This window comes from Crotalus tigris, unplaced genomic scaffold, assembly GCF_016545835.1.
Source record: "Crotalus tigris isolate CLP2741 ecotype Arizona unplaced genomic scaffold, ASM1654583v1 scf7180000019097.2288821080:1192077, whole genome shotgun sequence".
Lineage (NCBI taxonomy): Eukaryota > Metazoa > Chordata > Lepidosauria > Squamata > Viperidae > Crotalus > Crotalus tigris.
In genome coordinates this window covers 572,605-590,255 of record NW_024097373.1, presented here as the reverse complement: position 1 = coordinate 590,255, position 17,651 = coordinate 572,605, and the positions used below count along the sequence as shown (strand labels likewise).

Sequence of the window (17,651 nt, the reverse complement as noted above, 5' to 3'; positions counted from 1 at the left end):
ACTCAAGAGTGTGTCCTCATTGAATTAGCAGTGTGGGCAATGTGAAAGGGAGGAGTGTTTGGTCTCTCAATCACTTCTTTTACTGTGTAGCTAGTTTACTCCCACAGTAATTTCAGCCAGAAAATACTGCTGTGTAAGAGTGTAGGTGTGAGCACATTATTGCTTTGATACATGCATTCACTTTTCTCCAAGAGTGAATATGGAGGAGGCAGAGTCAGAACACTAAGATTTTTGACTGCAATTTGAGCAATCTTTGAATCTTGGTATAATCACCCAAATGCCAAAGTTCCTTTCTTCAAAGAGAGACCTTTCTTCCTACGTGCTTCTTCTTTTTAATTAATAAAAATATGGCTTTTGCAGGAGTACAACCCTGTTCCACATTCCTGAAGCATTTAAAAAGAGAGGTTAACTTGCCTGCTGCATATATTAAAATGAGACAGAGGATTTGCAACTGAATAACCCATTGTTCATTTCAGAAATGCTGTATTTGCCACATAATCTTGAGGTGCGTTAGTAAAGCTGAGATGAGGAAAAGAAATAAAGTTGAGATTTAAAATATCTTTAAAGCTTCATTCAAAAAGTGACTCATCAGCCAATTTGGTGTAAATTAGAACATTGATTTTGAATTAGAGAATCCTTTGGTCAAATTCTCACTTACGTCTGAGGCTGGGCCTATTTACTTGCTTCCCAGGTTTACTCTGATACCCCTATTTTACTGGGCTCTAAGTTGCCTGAAAGAAAAATGAGGTACAGATGCAGTGATTAAACACTCAAATCAATATTATAGATATAAGCATTACAGATAGTCCTCAACTTACAACCACAATTGGTACCAGAGTTTTGATATCTAAACAATATAGTTGTTAAGTGTCATCACATGACCAGGGTCAATTTTATGATCATTTTTATAGCAGTCATTAAGCAAATCATCACAATATTTCAGTCAATCATGTAGTCTTTAAATAAATCATGTGGTCATTAAGTGAATCTGGTTTTTCTCATTGACTTTGCTGGTTGAAGGCCAGCTGAGAAGGTCATATATTGCAATCATGTGACTACAGGACACTGTAGCCATTTATAAATGCAAGCCAGTTGCCAAGCACCCAAATTGCAATTGTGTGACCAGAGGGGTGGTATGACTGTCAGAACTTAAAGGATGAGTCATAAGTCACTTTTTTCATTAGATGGATTAAAATTAAATGAATGTTTTTTTTAATTGAAAAGTTTTACAAAAAATTACAAAATATACCCCAAATCCACCCACCCTACCCCCCTACCCCACTTCCCAGAGCTGAATACAGGGTAATAAATATAATAATCATAATCTAACTAACATTAACCAACTATATAGATAAACAATATAATGCACTTTAACTCTCTTTTAACACAAAGTAAACAATTTAAGAATAAACTTAATCATATAAACAAATTAAAATCCCAATTTATAAACAACACAATATTATAAAATTTCCCCTATACTAAACTAATAATAATAACAACAACAATAATAATAATATTCTAAAATTTATTCATAAAATAAATGGAACTTTTTAGTCCCATATTTATTCTGAATATAATCTATCCATTTTCTCCAAACTGAAATGTATCTTTCTTGTGAATAATCCTTCAAATAAGCAGAAATCTTAGCCATTTCTGCTAAATTTGACACTTTAAGCGTCCATTCTTCTATAGTAGGCAAACAATCCTTCTTCCAATATTGCTCTACCAACAGCCTTGCTGCTGTTATTAAATTCAACATCAAATTAATTTCCTTAACATCAAAGTCTACTATAATACCCAACAAAAATAGTTGAAGAGTAAACTTTATCTTTCTTCTAAAAATATTCTGAATGTTCCACCAAATTTTAATCCAAAAAGCTTTTACATTTCTACAAGTCCACCAAATATGAAAATAAGTTGCATCCAAACTACCACATCTCCAACATTTGGGCTGCAAGTTAGGATACATACAAGACAACTTTTGGGGATCCAAATGCCACCTATAAAACATTTTATAAAAATTTTCTCTCAAACTTTGAGCCTGAGTAAATTTTACATTTCTAACCCAAATTACCTCCCATGTGTCCAATAGAATCGGCTCTTGAATATTTTGTGCCCATTTTACCATACAATCTTTAACTAATTCCGTTTCAGAATCCAATTCTATTAAGACATTATAAATTCTCTTTATATAAGCTCAAGTTTGATCTTTAATCTGTTTTATCAAATTCGCATCCTCTAAAGTAATACCAACCTTTTGATCTAAACTCCACCTAACTAACAATTGATTATATTGAAACCAAGAGTGTACAATATTTTCTTGCTTCAGCTCAGCTAAAGATTTTAGTTGCCAGTCCTTCCCTACCAAACTAAGTAATTCCTTATAAAAAATCCTATCCAAATTCACTCCTCTAGATACCCCCCTATCACATGTCCGGGAATCCCCCAAATTGGAATTTTATAATTTAACCTATAATAATGCTTCTTCCAGACACGTAATAAAGCATTTCTTAAAATATGAGATTTAAAAACCTGATCTACTTTTTTATTATAAATTAAATATGCATGCCATCCATATAATAAATCCCATCCCTCAAGAAGAAGTATATTTTTATTTGTTAATTTAAGCCAATCACTAATCAGAGTTAAAGCCACCGCATCATAATACAATTTTAAATTAAGCGCCTTAAGTCCTCCTCTTTCCCGTGCATCTTGTATAATCTTAAACTTAACTCTTGGTTTTTTTTCCCTGCCCAAATAAACTTATTAATACCCTTCTGCCATTCCTCCAAGTTGGCATCTTTTTTCAAAATAGGTATCATTTGGAACAAAAAAAGAAACTTTGGAAGAACATTCATTTTAATTGCTGAAATTCTCCCCAACAAAGATAATTGTAATTTTTTCCAATCATTTAAATCCTTTTGCACTTTTACCCATAATGTCTCATAATTATTTTTGTATAATTTAACATTAGAAGCTGTAATATATACTCCCAGATATTTAACCTTTTTCACTATTTCAAAACCTGTTAATTTAGCTAGCATATCCTTTTCCTTCATAGACATATTTTTCGGTAATATTTTAGTCTTATATATTATTAACCTTAAAACCTGAAACTTTCCCATACTGGGTTATAATTTCCACCAAATCCCTTACCGAATCTGTCACAACCAGATCATCAGCAAAAGCTCTCAACCTGTAATCATTCTGTTTTATTTTTATTCCCTTTATTGTAGTTGATTCACGAATTTTAATTAATAAAATCTCATTGTTAAAACAAATAGCAATGGGGATAATGGACATCCTTGTCTAGTACCGTTTTCAATTTTAAATGCTTCTGTTAATCCTCCATTAATTATAATTTGTGCCGATTGCTGTTGGTATATAGCCTTAAGAGCATGCAAAAATTTATCCCCAAAATTCATTTTCTCTACAACTTTCAATAAGAATTGCCAGTTTAACTGATCAAAAGCTTTTTCAGCATCCAAAAATATCAAAGCCGCAGGAATTTGATTATTCTTATCCAAATACTCAGTTAGGTTAACAATTTGTCTTACATTGTATTTCATATATCTTCCAGTTATAAATCCAGATTGATCACTATGAATCAATTGCTTCAAAACTTGCATTAATCTATTTGCCAATATTTTTGAAAAAAATCTTATAAGCTGTATTCAAAAGAGATATAGGTCTATAATTCTTAGGCTGGGTCAAATCTTGATCCTCCTTTGGGATCAACGATATGAAAGCCCTTCTCCAAGATGGAGGTACCCCTGCTCCCAACAAAATACTTTTAAAAAGTTCCTTCAATGTTTCTATCATTTCTTCAGATAACATTTTGTAATAAATTGCTGTTAATCCATCTGTACCAGGAGCCTTACCAATCTTTAATTTTTTGATTGCCCAAATAATTTCCTCAGAAGTAATTAAACAATTCATCTCATCTCGTTGATCGTTAGAAAGTCTAGGAAAATGTGCTGCCTGTAAATACTTTTCTATATCTAAAACTTGTATACTTTCACTAGCATATAACTTTGAATAAAAATCTAAAAAACTCCTTTGAATCAAATTCTGTTGATATACCTCTTTACCTTTATAATCTATTTTCTCTATAATCCTTGACTTCTGTTTCTTTCCTAATTGGTAAGCCAACCATTTACCAGGTTTATTTGCATTACAAAATGTATTATGTTTCATATACCGCAAATTAATTGCAATCTGATCAGCCATTAACATATTAAATTGCTCCCTAAGCATAGTTATATAACCCTTAAACTATTATCCAATGGATTTAAAATAAGAGCCTTATCTTTAAGTTTAATCTTCCAACTTTATACTTTTTTGCATCTGTTTATGCCTGTTCGCATTATTCGTTTGAATGAAAACTCCTCTCATATACGCTTTACTAGCATCCCAAACTATTGGCATCGAAGTACCCTTATACATATTCAAAAGAAAAAAATCCTTCAAATATTCTCTACATTTCTGTACATTCACCTCATATCTAAATAAATTTTCATTCAATCTCCAAGTCCTTCTATTCACATCTTCAACAGATAACTCCAACCATACAGGATTATGGTCAGACAATGTTCTAGGAAAAATCTTGACATTCTTGACCCTAGAAAGAAAGTCATTAGTAATTTAAAAAAAATCAGTTCTGGAATATGATTGATGCCTGTCCGAGAAAAAAGTAAAGTCTCTTTCTTCAATATTCCATTCTCGCCAAATGTCTCTAAATTCCAAATCGTCCTTCAAGTCAAAAAAAGCTTTGGGTAGCTTAGCATGATTAGTAAGTTTAAAAGAACCCTTCTTATCTCTACTTGAATCTAAAACACCATTCCAGTCACCCATCATAATAACAGATTTATAATCCAATTGAATTAATTTCTGATGTATCAACTTATAAAACTGTTTCTGTTGTTGATTAGGGGCGTATAATCCAATAATAAGACATCTCTTACCATTTAATAATAAATCAATAATAACATATCTTCCTTGTGAATCAGAGTCAATTAATTTCGTCGACAAGTCTTTTCTCACATAGATAACTACTCCTTTTTTGTGCGGAGCAGAGGCTATAAAATGTAATCCCAGCCGGGAATTAATCAAATACTTTTGGTCCTTTAAAGTAATATGAGTCTCTTGCAAACATACAACATCATTCTTGTGTTGTTTCAAATAATGAAATTCTTTCTTTTCTGTGGTGAATTCAAACCATTAACATTCCATGTCAGAAACTTTGCCATCTTTAGTGGCATGAAGCCTCTGGAACACTGCTTGTAAATCTGCCGTCGAAGATGTCTTCGGTCTTGTTCCTCCCACTGGCTCTGAGGTAGTTGATTGCATTGTAGATCCAACATCCACTTTCTGTTGTTCTTTTTCTTTACGTCTATGAGCTGCATGAGTCATCCTCTGCTCCTTTGGATCATCTTTTATCTCCAGAGACTGTTGCATGGATTCAACCTGCAAATCTCCTAAAACTGATGACATTGCTCCTTTAGCCAGCTGTTCTTCAAGCTTTTCTTCAATTTTCTTAGATGGTGGAAATGGTGGTGTACCTGCCTTCAAAACGGAAGCATAAAAATCTCTTGCTTTAAAAATTGTGTTAAGTCTATAATATATCCCAGCATAGTTCACCACAATTCCAACAGGTAAATCCCATCTGAACTGAACCTGTCGTTTTTTTAACCTCCTCAGCCAAAAAAGCAAAGTCCTTTCTTCTTCTAAGAATTTTTGGAGGTATTTCTTTTAAAATTATAACATCTTGAGCTGCAATTTGAAATCTCTGCTTATAAAAAGCCTGTATAATTTCGTTATGAAGTAATCTTCTGGAAAAGTAAATCACCACATCTCTTGGTAGATTTCTCTGTCTCGCAATCCACGAATTGACCCTAAAAATTTTTTCTATTTCTCTCAAAATTGCTTCAGGATCACATCCCAAAATAGGAGCTAAATCTGCTGCAATTTCTTCTTTCAAATTCTCTTGCAAATTCTCTTTCAACCCTCTTATTTGCAAAGTATATTCCATATCCCTATATTGTGACATAATAATTTCATTCTGTGCTGTATCAACATTATTTTCTACTTTTTCCACTCTATCTTCTAACCTTTCAATATTTCCCACCACATCATCCACACGCTCATCTAGCCGTTCTACATGAGCTATTAGCCCTTGGAGAGCCAGCACTATATCTTCTCTCATCTCCCTATTTTTCTCCTCAAAAAGCTCTGCTGTCTCTGTTTTAATTTGTCGTGCTGTTTTCTCCAAAGCATCCTGTAAATCTTTGAGTGTGAATGCCAGTGGTGGGGGAGAGGGTGGTGGAGACTTAGGCTTGGATTGCTGTACAGTCTGAATTACAGGAGAGGAAATTGAGCTTTTAGGAAAAGCAGAAATTCCAGGACATTTAGAAGCCATTTTCAAACCACTTTAAACCACTTCTCTTATAAATCCAACAGTTACAAAAGATAAAAAGAGGAGACAGTAAAAAGAAAAAAGAGAAAAAAGAGCTTCTTTAAATGAATACCAAAATCCATTACTTTGTTAAAACTTTGTTGCCAAGTGAAAGTGAAAGTCTTTCTTAACAATGTCCTTTCAAAGAAAGAAACGGCATTCCTCCGCTATTTTTTTTATTTCCTCCCTTTGTTAGAATAATAGGTGTGAAAGATACTTCAATTATTTCCTGAGTTAAAGTCCCAACTTATCACAATTCTAATCCTCCTGGTCAGCTCTATCTGCTTTTTATTTTATCACAAATCTTCTTTAAACAGCAGATGTGGAAGCAGCGTCTGGCTTTGTTCCTAAGAACAAAGGCATCTCGGGATGTGGAGAAGAACCCAGACTCCGAGGGAGTTCTCCCCCTTCGCCCTCCAAAAAATAAATTTATGGAGGACCTGGTGAACTCGACCTCTATCTGAGTAAGCTCACCTTCTCCCGGGGAGGAAGGCTTGAAGCCGCGAAAGAGCTGTTGATAGCTGTCTCTGCTGGCTTTAACGCGATCCCAGGGTGGACGGCTTAAAAAAAAAGCTGCCATCGGCATGGTGATCGCCACCGGAAGTCAAAATTAAATGAATGTTTGTAAGTAAAGGACTATTTGTAGAATTTCCTTTTATGCCTTTACAAACATAGGTTGTCTATATTTATTCTGTAGATTTTCTGGATATAGAAATTATGTTTTCAAAGCAAGTCACTTGGTGTGATAGAAATAAAAGAATGGGTAAAGGGCTTAACCTTATTAGGTTAGCCAAATTCCTTCATTCTTGTGTTATACAATTGTCATTTTTGACTCCAGAATAAGGCAATTTGTCAAACTCAGCTAAGCAGAAATGAAACAATTTATATATAGAGCAGGAAATGTATTTAATTGCTTAATGCTATGAAAATGTACTAATTTTAATAGAAAGAATATATGAAAATTGAGGTTTTTACAAGTGTCAGGTTGAGCCTTTATTAACCTTGTAAAAGCTTTTTATTTGATGAAACTATAAAATGTGATCATATAATTCAGGGGTCCCCAACCAGGCTGCACAAGTGGGCAAGTGAAGCTTCATCTGAGCATGTGGGGGATCTAGGTTGTGTGTGTGAAACCATCCCCCTGCCACCCCCACTGGTCCGTGGAGCCAGAAAAGTTGGGGAACTGCTGATATAATTTATTCATCTCACTGGACAAACATTTGTTTGGTTATTTTGAGTGTCTTTAGCATTGCCCTTTAAGAGACTATTTAAAAACTGAGCAAATAAAGAAATCCTTGTAGTCGACATCAACAAAGTTGTGGTAAAATGTTCACCACTGCACCTGATCTGATGCCTATATATTCTTTACAAGTGCCCTCTTGGCATTTTCTCTCTCTCTCTCTCTCTCTCTCTCTCTCTCTCTCTCTCTCTCCTTCTTTTCCGTTATCCTGCCTCCTTTACCCTGAATTCAAAGGATAATTCAAGAATCAAATTAAATAATTGAAGTTTAAGAATATTACAAAACCATAGTATCATAACATATTTCATAACAATAGAACAGTAATCCATTGTTTCATCGTGTCTTTGAAAAACTACAGTCATTGTTGGGTTCTTATTGGAAAACATGTCCACTGTCCCCCCCCCTTCTCTTCTGAAGATGATTTAATTGGCTCAATGAAGTAAGTGAAATGCTTGAACAGACTGTACTAGGTCACCATAATTAGAGCATTCTGCAAGTGATATTGGTTTGGTAATCTATATGTTAAATATAGTCCATCTTCCAACGCAAATTGCAACAATCTCAAAACATAATCAGAAGCTACCATCTGCACAGTCATCTGTATAAGCGGTTTGCTGCTTTTAATAAATAATCCCTCGCTATCTAGACAAGCCCTTTTCCCTTTGGAAAATCATTTCCAACTATTTACTAAATTATTATTTATGAACTTTTTACTTTGGACTCAGATTATGAGTCTCCAAGTTATACCTTTACCTGATTGTTATTTTTTTTTTTCCTCCCAGGCTGCCAGCACACCACTTAACCCTTTGAGCTTTCAGTGTGGGTTTGTTAAACTACGGATTGACTTTCTCCAAGCTTTCTCTCAGCTCATTTGCACCTGTAATAGCCTGAAGACTAGTCCCCCACCTGCTATTGCCACAACAATTGCCATGACTTCAGGCAGTGATCTCCAGAGATGTGGTCGTATTTCCAACCAGGCAAGTGACCTGATCTACCTGTGCTGCTGTCATGTGAATATACTTCTTTATCGTGAGCTCTGTGTCAAAGCAAGAATATACAGTAGCCGGAACCATAACACTCTGTGATTACTCACAAGTTATACATCTATGCAAATCCCCTTTTCTAGAGTCTAGAGAATTGCATTTAGTGCTCATTTAGTGACTGTTCGCCGTTATAACTGATGAAAAAGTAACTTTGTGATCAATCCTCACATTTATAACCTTTACAAGTATATAGAACAGGGTTGTCAGACTGCCGGCCCGCAAGCTGGTTTCATCATACCGAAGCTGTGCCCACCCCATTGCCAGCAATGCAAAAAGAGTCGCAATATGTCGCGACACATCACGTGTTGTGATGAGTTTGACACCCGTGATGTAGAACAAAGGAAAGCTGAAGTAAGCATAGACAGTTTCACATAGCAACCACGTAACAACTGAGTTGCCATTCCCATTTGTAGTTACTAAATAAGGATTACCAGTGTTTAATAGGAGCTCCAACCCCACAAGTATTACATCACTAGCCACAGTTCCTTAATTTTGTTTTAGACAACAAGTGTTAGCACATTCATTAAAATAAATTGTTTTCATTTTATTTTTCCTATTTTTTTCCCCAATTCTTCTTTAAGTTGCTTGAAGAAACCTGTAAGAAAAACTTGTGTTTCCACTGCAATTGCCTAATCTTTGGCCTTATGGCTCCAAGAAGCCCATTTCACAAGTGGTAGCATTGTAGGAACAAATTTTCTTTCTCTAGTGTGTGCTAATGGTGTTTTTCCTTGCTGAAAATACTATACTAGTTACCTAAGCATTGCTACTTGTTTACTAAAGTGGCTTCTCACAATTGTATTCTTAATTTGTGAGCCACACCGGGTTGGACCAAGCCTTAATGAGGGCAGAATCAAAGCTGTGGTAACTTCTTTATGTTTCTCTAAGCTTCCTACCATGTCCCAGAAATTGTATAGTGGCTTTCATGTCTCTTCAAGAGATCAGTCAAGAGTTACACTTACAAGATGGATAGATATATACCTCATTTTAATAATAAGTAAATGTTCCACTGCCCAGAGAGAATGTTTACATCTCTGTGCTTATCATTATTGATATTGTGGAAATGACACATTGAAGATTCAAGATATTCTATGAGGCCTGCTTTGCCTCATTCTGATCAAGGCAGAATGAAAAATAGGGATAAAAGCCTACCACTTTTCCAATCCATCTCTAGCACCATAAAGTTCTTTCACACAGTGGTATTCTCCAAATCTGTAACTGCTTCATCACTCACTGAGTCTGAGTCTTCATCACCTTCTTTTCAGTCATAGAAATCAATCCTGAAAGGAAGGAATCTAAGGCAGAGGCCCCCTAAGATTATAGTAGTTCTGTAATAAAATTCCTGTTTGCAGGTTTTTTTCTTAATGTCAGCTGAGACATGCCTTCTTGTAACTTATGGTCAATATTCTATACCCAATGCTTTTGAAAGCAGAAAACTGATCTTGTACTCTGTGGCACATTTCTTGAGGTATACGAAAAGGGCTTCATATCTGTAGGCCTTATTGTGTCGGACTAGATTTTACTTCCACCACTGCTTAATCTGTTCAATGAAATCCTGCTGGGTATCCCCACTTAAATGGAAATTGGAATGGTCTCCACAAAAAGCATGACTTTGTCAGGTACTGGTTAAATGTTTGGAGCATTCTCACAAAATATCCCCCTCCCCTTGTGCATTTTTCTGTAGGAGGCAAGTTAATGCTAGCAATCTCAGGATGCCTTTGGCAGTTAATTTCTTAAAGCACTCCAAAACATTATAGTTTTGCAATCTAAGTTTGTTTGTCAATTGTGTGATCTATGTCAAAGTTCTGACTGACAAACTCAACCAAGCAAATACGTCCTGGACTTTCTGATCTCTTAATAAGAGACCGGCACATATGAAAGTAAAACCAGCTCTGGCAGAACCCCTCCCAAACCCTTATAGTAAAAGCATTAACTTCTTTCTCCTCCCTCTGGGTCATGTTGCCCTATCAAGTTGGGAAATATTGTTATGAGAGAGTATCTCTGGGTCTAGCTAGTCACCTGGCCATTGTCCTTGATTCCCACAGTCTGCTTTCTTAATCTTTGAAGTCTGTATTCTACCTCTCCCCTCTCCTGGAGCTCATTGGCAAGTTGAGAAGCAATGTCTGTTGCAATAGCAAGACTGGGCTTCAAAACTTGACGGTCTATTTTTGTTTAATTTTTCAAGTTGCATGGAATCAAAAGTAGATGTTTTATATATAGAAAATTATTAAACTCTTTTGGAATTTACTGAAAGTGCTATACTGATATTTTAAATCAATAACTATTTTATGTTCAAAGACATTAGAGCCTTGCACTATCCCTAATAATACAGTTTTACATATACATATTAACATATCATTGAAACATTAGGACATTAAAAGAAGCACATCATCAGAAAATCGTCATTTCTTGGATACCAGGAATCAGTAGAGTGCATTGTTTTCCATCTAACTTACTCTAAAGGCCATAATACATGTAGCTTAGCAGGTCTTCCAGAGTAGATTCTCCCATAATATGAAAAGTCCTATTCCTTCTATTTATTCATCTGAAATGAGGGGAGGAGACATGTGAAATAGTAAAGCAACATGTGGGGTTGTAGCAAAGAGAAAATCTTACATGCAGCCGAACAGCAGAACAAGGGAACAAAGCAAATGCTTCTTTCAGCAAAGTAAGGCACTTTCAGCCACAGGAAGAAGCATGAATTGAGATTTGAGTCTGATCCTGCTGCCAATAATCTCATCTTGCTTCATTTTATAGAGAGCTATAAGAGAGATACTAGAGCAAGGGTAGGCAACCTTGGCTCTTTTATGACTCGTGGACTTCAATTCCCAGAATTCCTGAGTCAACATGGCTGACTCAGGAATTCTGGGAGTTGAAGTCCACAAGTCATAAAAGAGCCAAGGTTGCCTACTCCTGCACTAAAGCCAAGTACAGAAAGAGTTTTAGGATAGCATTTAGGAGTCTCTGCAGCAGAGACTGCCCTTTGATCTAAGAATAAGTGTACTTGGTGTAGGATGTTATAGGTAAGCATAGGAAAAAGGACAGGCCAATATAATATAAACCTCTTAGTTGAATTCTTTATGTATAATGTTCAGTCATGACCAGTGTCTTGTGTTTGTTTCTTTTTTCCTGTTTTGCCTCCACACTGTGTTATGCAGATGAAACTCTCCATGGAAGAATTCAGAAACCTTGCAGCAAGATATGGTGATCTCTATCAGTCTTCTTTTGACGCAGACTCTGAAACACTGAGAAATGTGGAACTGTATCCTGCTTCTTATAATATGAAAAAAGTTTAAATCTTGGAACTTAATACTAAAGCCTCTATTGTATTGTTATTTATGAATGCTAAAAAAAAAGAACAAAGAGAACTGTTTGAAAAATGTAGATAGGTATTTGATGTCTTAACTTCCCCCTTCACTGTAGTCCCCCATCAATTTGCAATGTTTATGAACATTTAACCACTTAAAACCCTACTGTAAGTGCTTGGATTTGCCTTGCCTTATATTGTATAGTAGGTATGCAAGCCAATTTTGTTTGAATTTGATTATCTTGCTTCTTAAAAATCAGAGCTTGGATGTTTTTCCCCCAAAGAGGCTCCCTTGAATCTATTGTGGCAGCTTAGGTAGAGCTAAATTTGTGCAAGCAATTCTTAGATACTTATAGTTTGAACATGCAAGTTCATTTTTAAAGTTAAAAACAAAGCATAATTATAGTTAGCTTGCCAGAATTCATCACTGAAAGTACGCCTTTTAATTTAATTTAAAATTTAAGCTTTGTCCCTTTTAATATAGCCCATCCCATATTGTCTTACTATTAGTGATTGTGTTTGATTATCACAAGTAGGATTGTGAAATCAGTGTCTTCTTTGCCCAAGAACAAAATACTCTGTACTTCAAAGCTGTGTTCTGAGTTGGGAACAAAACAAGACATTCCATTCCGTTCCATATTGTTGTTGGAGAATACAAAAGCCATTTAAAGCTTCAGAAACAAATTCCATTACCGATATGAGAAGTTTAATAGTTTGCAGAGAGTAATGCCATGCTGCTTTTGCTATATCTTCTCTGCTTTCTTTTTTAGATAAGTTGCTGAATGCAAAAATGTATTTTCTACAAGTACATCAAACCATGTATATTGCTTTCTTCCAGTTGCCAAATACAAAAACCACTCTGCTTCTTCATTTATATGTTGGGGGTTCACCCACTGGAAAAATTGGGCATTGAGATTACCCATTAACAGAGCTGCTGTGGCTGTGCTGTGGAGCACAGGTTACAGGCAAATTGCAGTTGTGTTAAGATGAATCCATTATTGTTGCTTGCTTCATTTCATGGCTCAGTTGTATAGGGATCTGAAAAAGTTGTCGTTCTTTGGCTGGATTTTTTTTAAATGTTGAAGTCACCTTCTAGGTAGTTTTTCTGCATATAAGCTGATAGACAACATAGCATAGTTACCAGTACTGTTGTAGCCCCAGGACGAAAAGAGAGCATGAGGGAATTCCTCACTATACCTTACGCAAGAATACTCAAAATTGTTTTGAACTTGATTCAGCCAGAACATGGACAACTCAGAATGTTCCATTATAATGTCTGAAGTGGAACTATTCTGAAGGTGGGTTTTTTTTTTCCATTTTGTCTCTACCCCACATTGCAAGCCACAGATTATTTCTTTCCTAGTTCTGAGATTTGTTTCTTTTTCCTCTAGCTAAGTATGCAAATAATTGAGACGGCAATTCTCTATATGCAAAATGTACTTTCTCTTACCCAATGGGAAATAGAAAAATTACATTTTTTAAAAGGCAGTATTACATGTTTAATTTTGCTTTGGGAAAGCAGGGCTCTCCCCATTTTTTCCATTCTGTTATTTAAGACTCCTGTTTGCTCCATTTATTCTTTTGGTAATAGGAACTGCTGCTACAAATGAACTTCCAACTGTGCATAGATCTCTCTTGCTTGCACATCGTCTGCCCTGGGCTGCTAGCCATATCCTGTGTTCATTCAGGCCTTTTATGTCTTGTACCACCAACTGCCAACTTCTTCTGACGTTTTGTTGTACTGTTACAAGAAAAAAAAGTCTCCAGGTTAAGAATACTTGGGCTCATTCAAATAAATAGGTTGACTTTTCAATGCTATAGGATATATCGTGTATGTATATCATGCCAGTTTCCCATCATTATTCAAATCCTTTTATGTGTAAGATAATATAAAATATATGTTGCAACTTTTCTTTGTTAATATTCTTTAACGTTACTTCAGGCAGCAGCAGAGTTGCTTATTAATATCACATGCAATTGAAGCTCTGATTTTAGATCCTGAATCTGCAAGGTATAAGGAATTCAGATTGCCTTTTGTCTTTCTTTTATTTGCTAACCTTTTCACGAATATTCATGTTCCTGCCATATGTTGGCTGGACATTATGGGAACTAAAGTCCAGCATATTTGGAAAGTGCAAGCTGGGGAAGGTTCAGCTGAGCAGTTCTGCTATAAAATAAAAGCTATACAACATATCTGTAAAAGAACACACATCAGCTACTTCTTGAATTCTTTATAAAAGCAATGTAGCAATAGCAACAACACTTAGATTTATATACCACTCTACAGTGCTTTACAGCACTCTCTGAATGGTTAATAAATATCAGCATATTCCCTCCCCACCCAATCTTGGACTTCAAGTATAAGTCTTACATGAATATTTTTTCTGGGGATGTGCTGTATTTTAATCTAAAGCCGCACAGGTGTTTTAGAATGGACATGGGCCTTATTTTTCATACGGTATACATATGTATAAGCAATTTTTCCGCTTGAATCCAAAGAGCGACCTATCTCTAGTGCAGTGTTTCTCAACCTTAGCAACTGGGAAATTCTGGGAACTGAACCCCACGTATGTTAAATTTGTCAAGGTTGAGAAACACTGCTCTAATGTCCTCCTTCAGGAAGTGCTTTTCCCATTATTTTCTGCTAGTGAGCATTTGCACATTTCCTGTGCAATGTTATAAAAGGTTCTGGGGCACATTTGAGATTTTGCATTCAGCCTTGATTTAGTCCTGTTAGGCTTCATCACCAATCCATATGAATCTGGTGTTCAGCCTAAAATCTCAGTGAGTTGAGATCTGTTTGAGCCCTTAGGCCTTTTTCGTCTTTTTGGAGAACAGTCGCCACTTATTCAATTCATTATTACAAAGGCTAGACTTGTAGATATACCCCAGGTGGTTTGGAGATACTTAAATGTTCAGGAAAACAGAGATGTTAACTGTGAAATAGAAAACTGTTATGGAGATTTAAGCAACATAATGGCTCCAGTATTGAAGAGAATACAAGAAGCTATCAAAGAATATTACTCTTGGTATATTGTGTTTCTATGTTTAATTTTGCATAAGTAATACAATTGATATTCCTTATTCTGTTAACTCTTTCAACTAGACACTTCAAATATGTGTAAATACAGGTAGTTCTTGACTTACAACCACAATTGGACCCAAAATTTCTGTTGCTAAGTGAGACAGTGAGTGAATTTTGCCCATTGTACGACTTTTCTTGCCACAGTTGTCAAGTGGATCACTACAGTTGTTAAGTGAATCTGGCTTCCCCATTGGCTTTGCTTGTCAGAAGGATACAAAAAGTGATCATGTGACCCTGGGACACTGCAACCGTCATAAATACCTGCCAGTTGCCAATTGTCTTAATTTTGATAATGTGACCTTGGGGATGCTGCAACGGTCATAAGTGTGAAAAATGGTCATAAGTCAGTCTTTCAGTGCTGTTGTAACTTTTGAACAATCACTAAATGAACCATTGTAAGTCAAAGACTACCTGTACAGAAAGTGCTCTGCAAGAAAGATAAAATAACTACACACTGAATATCTTCTTTTTTTTTTTTACAGCTTCCAGGAATATGGGTCTGCGGGAGTAGCCCATGCTGCAAGTGAATATGAAAGGAGAATGATGTCTGTGTTTGGCTGTGTGTTGGAAGAAGTGGAGGCACTGAACCAAAAATATGCACCAGTATCCTACATGGCAAGTAATATCATTTCTTATATAGAAAACACTCCAGCGTTTGGCCTGAGATAAGAGAACAGAATCCTCAAATTGAAAAGCTAAATATGGTTTTCTACATGTGTTTACGTATATTTAATAAAAATATTCTTCAATAGAAAAGTAGGAATGAGACTGCTTCTCTTTTCTGCCTTATTTCATTTCATTTTCCAGAACTTGAATTATTAAAATATACTTCAAGCTCTCATGCTGTGATGGACATTGTATAAAAGGTTTATCTGTAGAGCTTGCTAGAGACCTTATATAATTGTTCCTATTCAGTAATACTGATTGGGTTTCAGCATGACTTTTTACCAGTCTAGTATTTCTTTTATTGGCTCAATCATCTTTGAATACTAATGCCATTTATACTTGCTCCAAAAACAAAGTGGCAAACAATCAGTGTTGCATTGAGTATACTCTATTTTCCATACTTGGAATAAAATCAAGATTTTAGATGTACTTCAACCATTTTTTTTATTTGATCCCTTGGAAAAGGCAGCATAGATTTTAAGATTTTTTTTCGCCTGTGATGAAGATAGATTTGAATTTTTATGTTCATGGGAAAGGGCATAGATTTCTGAAGAAAAACTGAAATTACAATAACACCTGAACAGCAGGAAGGAGGACAATTATCTCAAGACTTGTTTGCATACTTCCTAAAAGCATCAGATTGACTAAACAGGATGCTGGATTAGTTAGACTTTGATCTGACTCAACAAGGTTAGTCTCCATTCAGATCCATATCTTTGCTGGCCACTTTTGTTGACTGTAGCACAACTTTGCCAGAATGCTTTTCCAACCAAGCAAGGAAATAATTTTGCTAATTGGAGGATTATTAGAATTAAGTCAAGATAAGCACCAAATTGATGCTGACTGTTAACATTAGATAGTCTTTGTGTGCCCAGTTCAGTTGTTCTTAGGATTTGCAGATATTCTTCCAGATTTCTTCCATTTCCAGTTTCCAATCTCTGGAGCTTTTTGGATCAATAGTATGTTGTGTCTTGGCTTCCTAAGCACCAGGAACTGAAGTACTAATGCCCAGAGTTTGTTCATGATGTTTCATATTTCCTTTGTAAAACAAATAATTCTGATCAGACTTGCCATTCTTTTATTCTAGCATACAGCTTGCTTATGCAGTGCAGTCATTGCCTTGCTGAAAGTCCCCTTGTCATTTCAGAGGTATTTTTTTCAGAAGCTACAATCAACTAGCATTAAGGTAAGCTATATTTGCATTTAGGTATAATTGCAGTTTCGGGGAAGAAATTTTATTTATAACTCCTAGATAAGCATGCTGGGAGAAGTGGCTGGAGTGAGGTGGGGGCAGCCAGTTGCTGCCTAAGCTCTGATTTACTAATGATGTTAGATTAGACTTTTAATGAAATATTTGAACTAGAATTTATATCTGAAATAAAGTTTTGATTTAAAAAATAATTTTAAACCACTGTTAGTTCTATTCTGCATTATGAGACAGTTTTATGAAGAGCCTCAGTTACAGTTTGTTATTGCCTTGTGACTTAATGGAAATCGAAATTTTCTAGCAAATAAAGATATTTCTTTTGAAGCAAGTAGTGCTTTTTTATGTATTGATGTTGGGGATGTTTTTTGTTTTGGTGTGCTGCTTCCGTTAGCTTGCTAATGCATTTTATTGTATTTTTTATTCAAACAACTATATATGGCAAAATAAAACAAGATAAAACTATCTTACATAAATAGAGAAATGTAGCACTTTGCAATTTTGTTTCTTTAGCTTGAATGAGTATCTCAGCTCTAAGCCACCTCTCTTCTTTTAAGTAGAGGGGTTGTCCTACTGTTGTGTTTTTTTTTTGTTTGTTTGTTTTAACTCTGGTAATAACTAACTGAGAAAGACTGTAAATGAAACCTATGCAAAA

At 35.4% G+C, this 17,651-nt stretch overlaps 1 protein-coding gene across 1 annotated transcript in view; it reads left to right on the top strand.

Annotated features, from left to right (window-relative positions):
* The window catches only part of INTS7 (integrator complex subunit 7), a 51,602-nt gene that overhangs the window by 26,784 nt on the left and 7,167 nt on the right, over positions 1–17,651 (top strand). Inside the window, exons 14-18 of the mRNA XM_039359613.1 lie at positions 8,477–8,671; positions 11,893–11,996; positions 13,984–14,052; positions 15,609–15,741; positions 16,880–16,978. Of these exons, the coding sequence (XP_039215547.1) occupies positions 8,477–8,671; positions 11,893–11,996; positions 13,984–14,052; positions 15,609–15,741; positions 16,880–16,978 (600 nt within the window). The remainder of the gene's footprint in view (positions 1–8,476; positions 8,672–11,892; positions 11,997–13,983; positions 14,053–15,608; positions 15,742–16,879; positions 16,979–17,651) is intronic.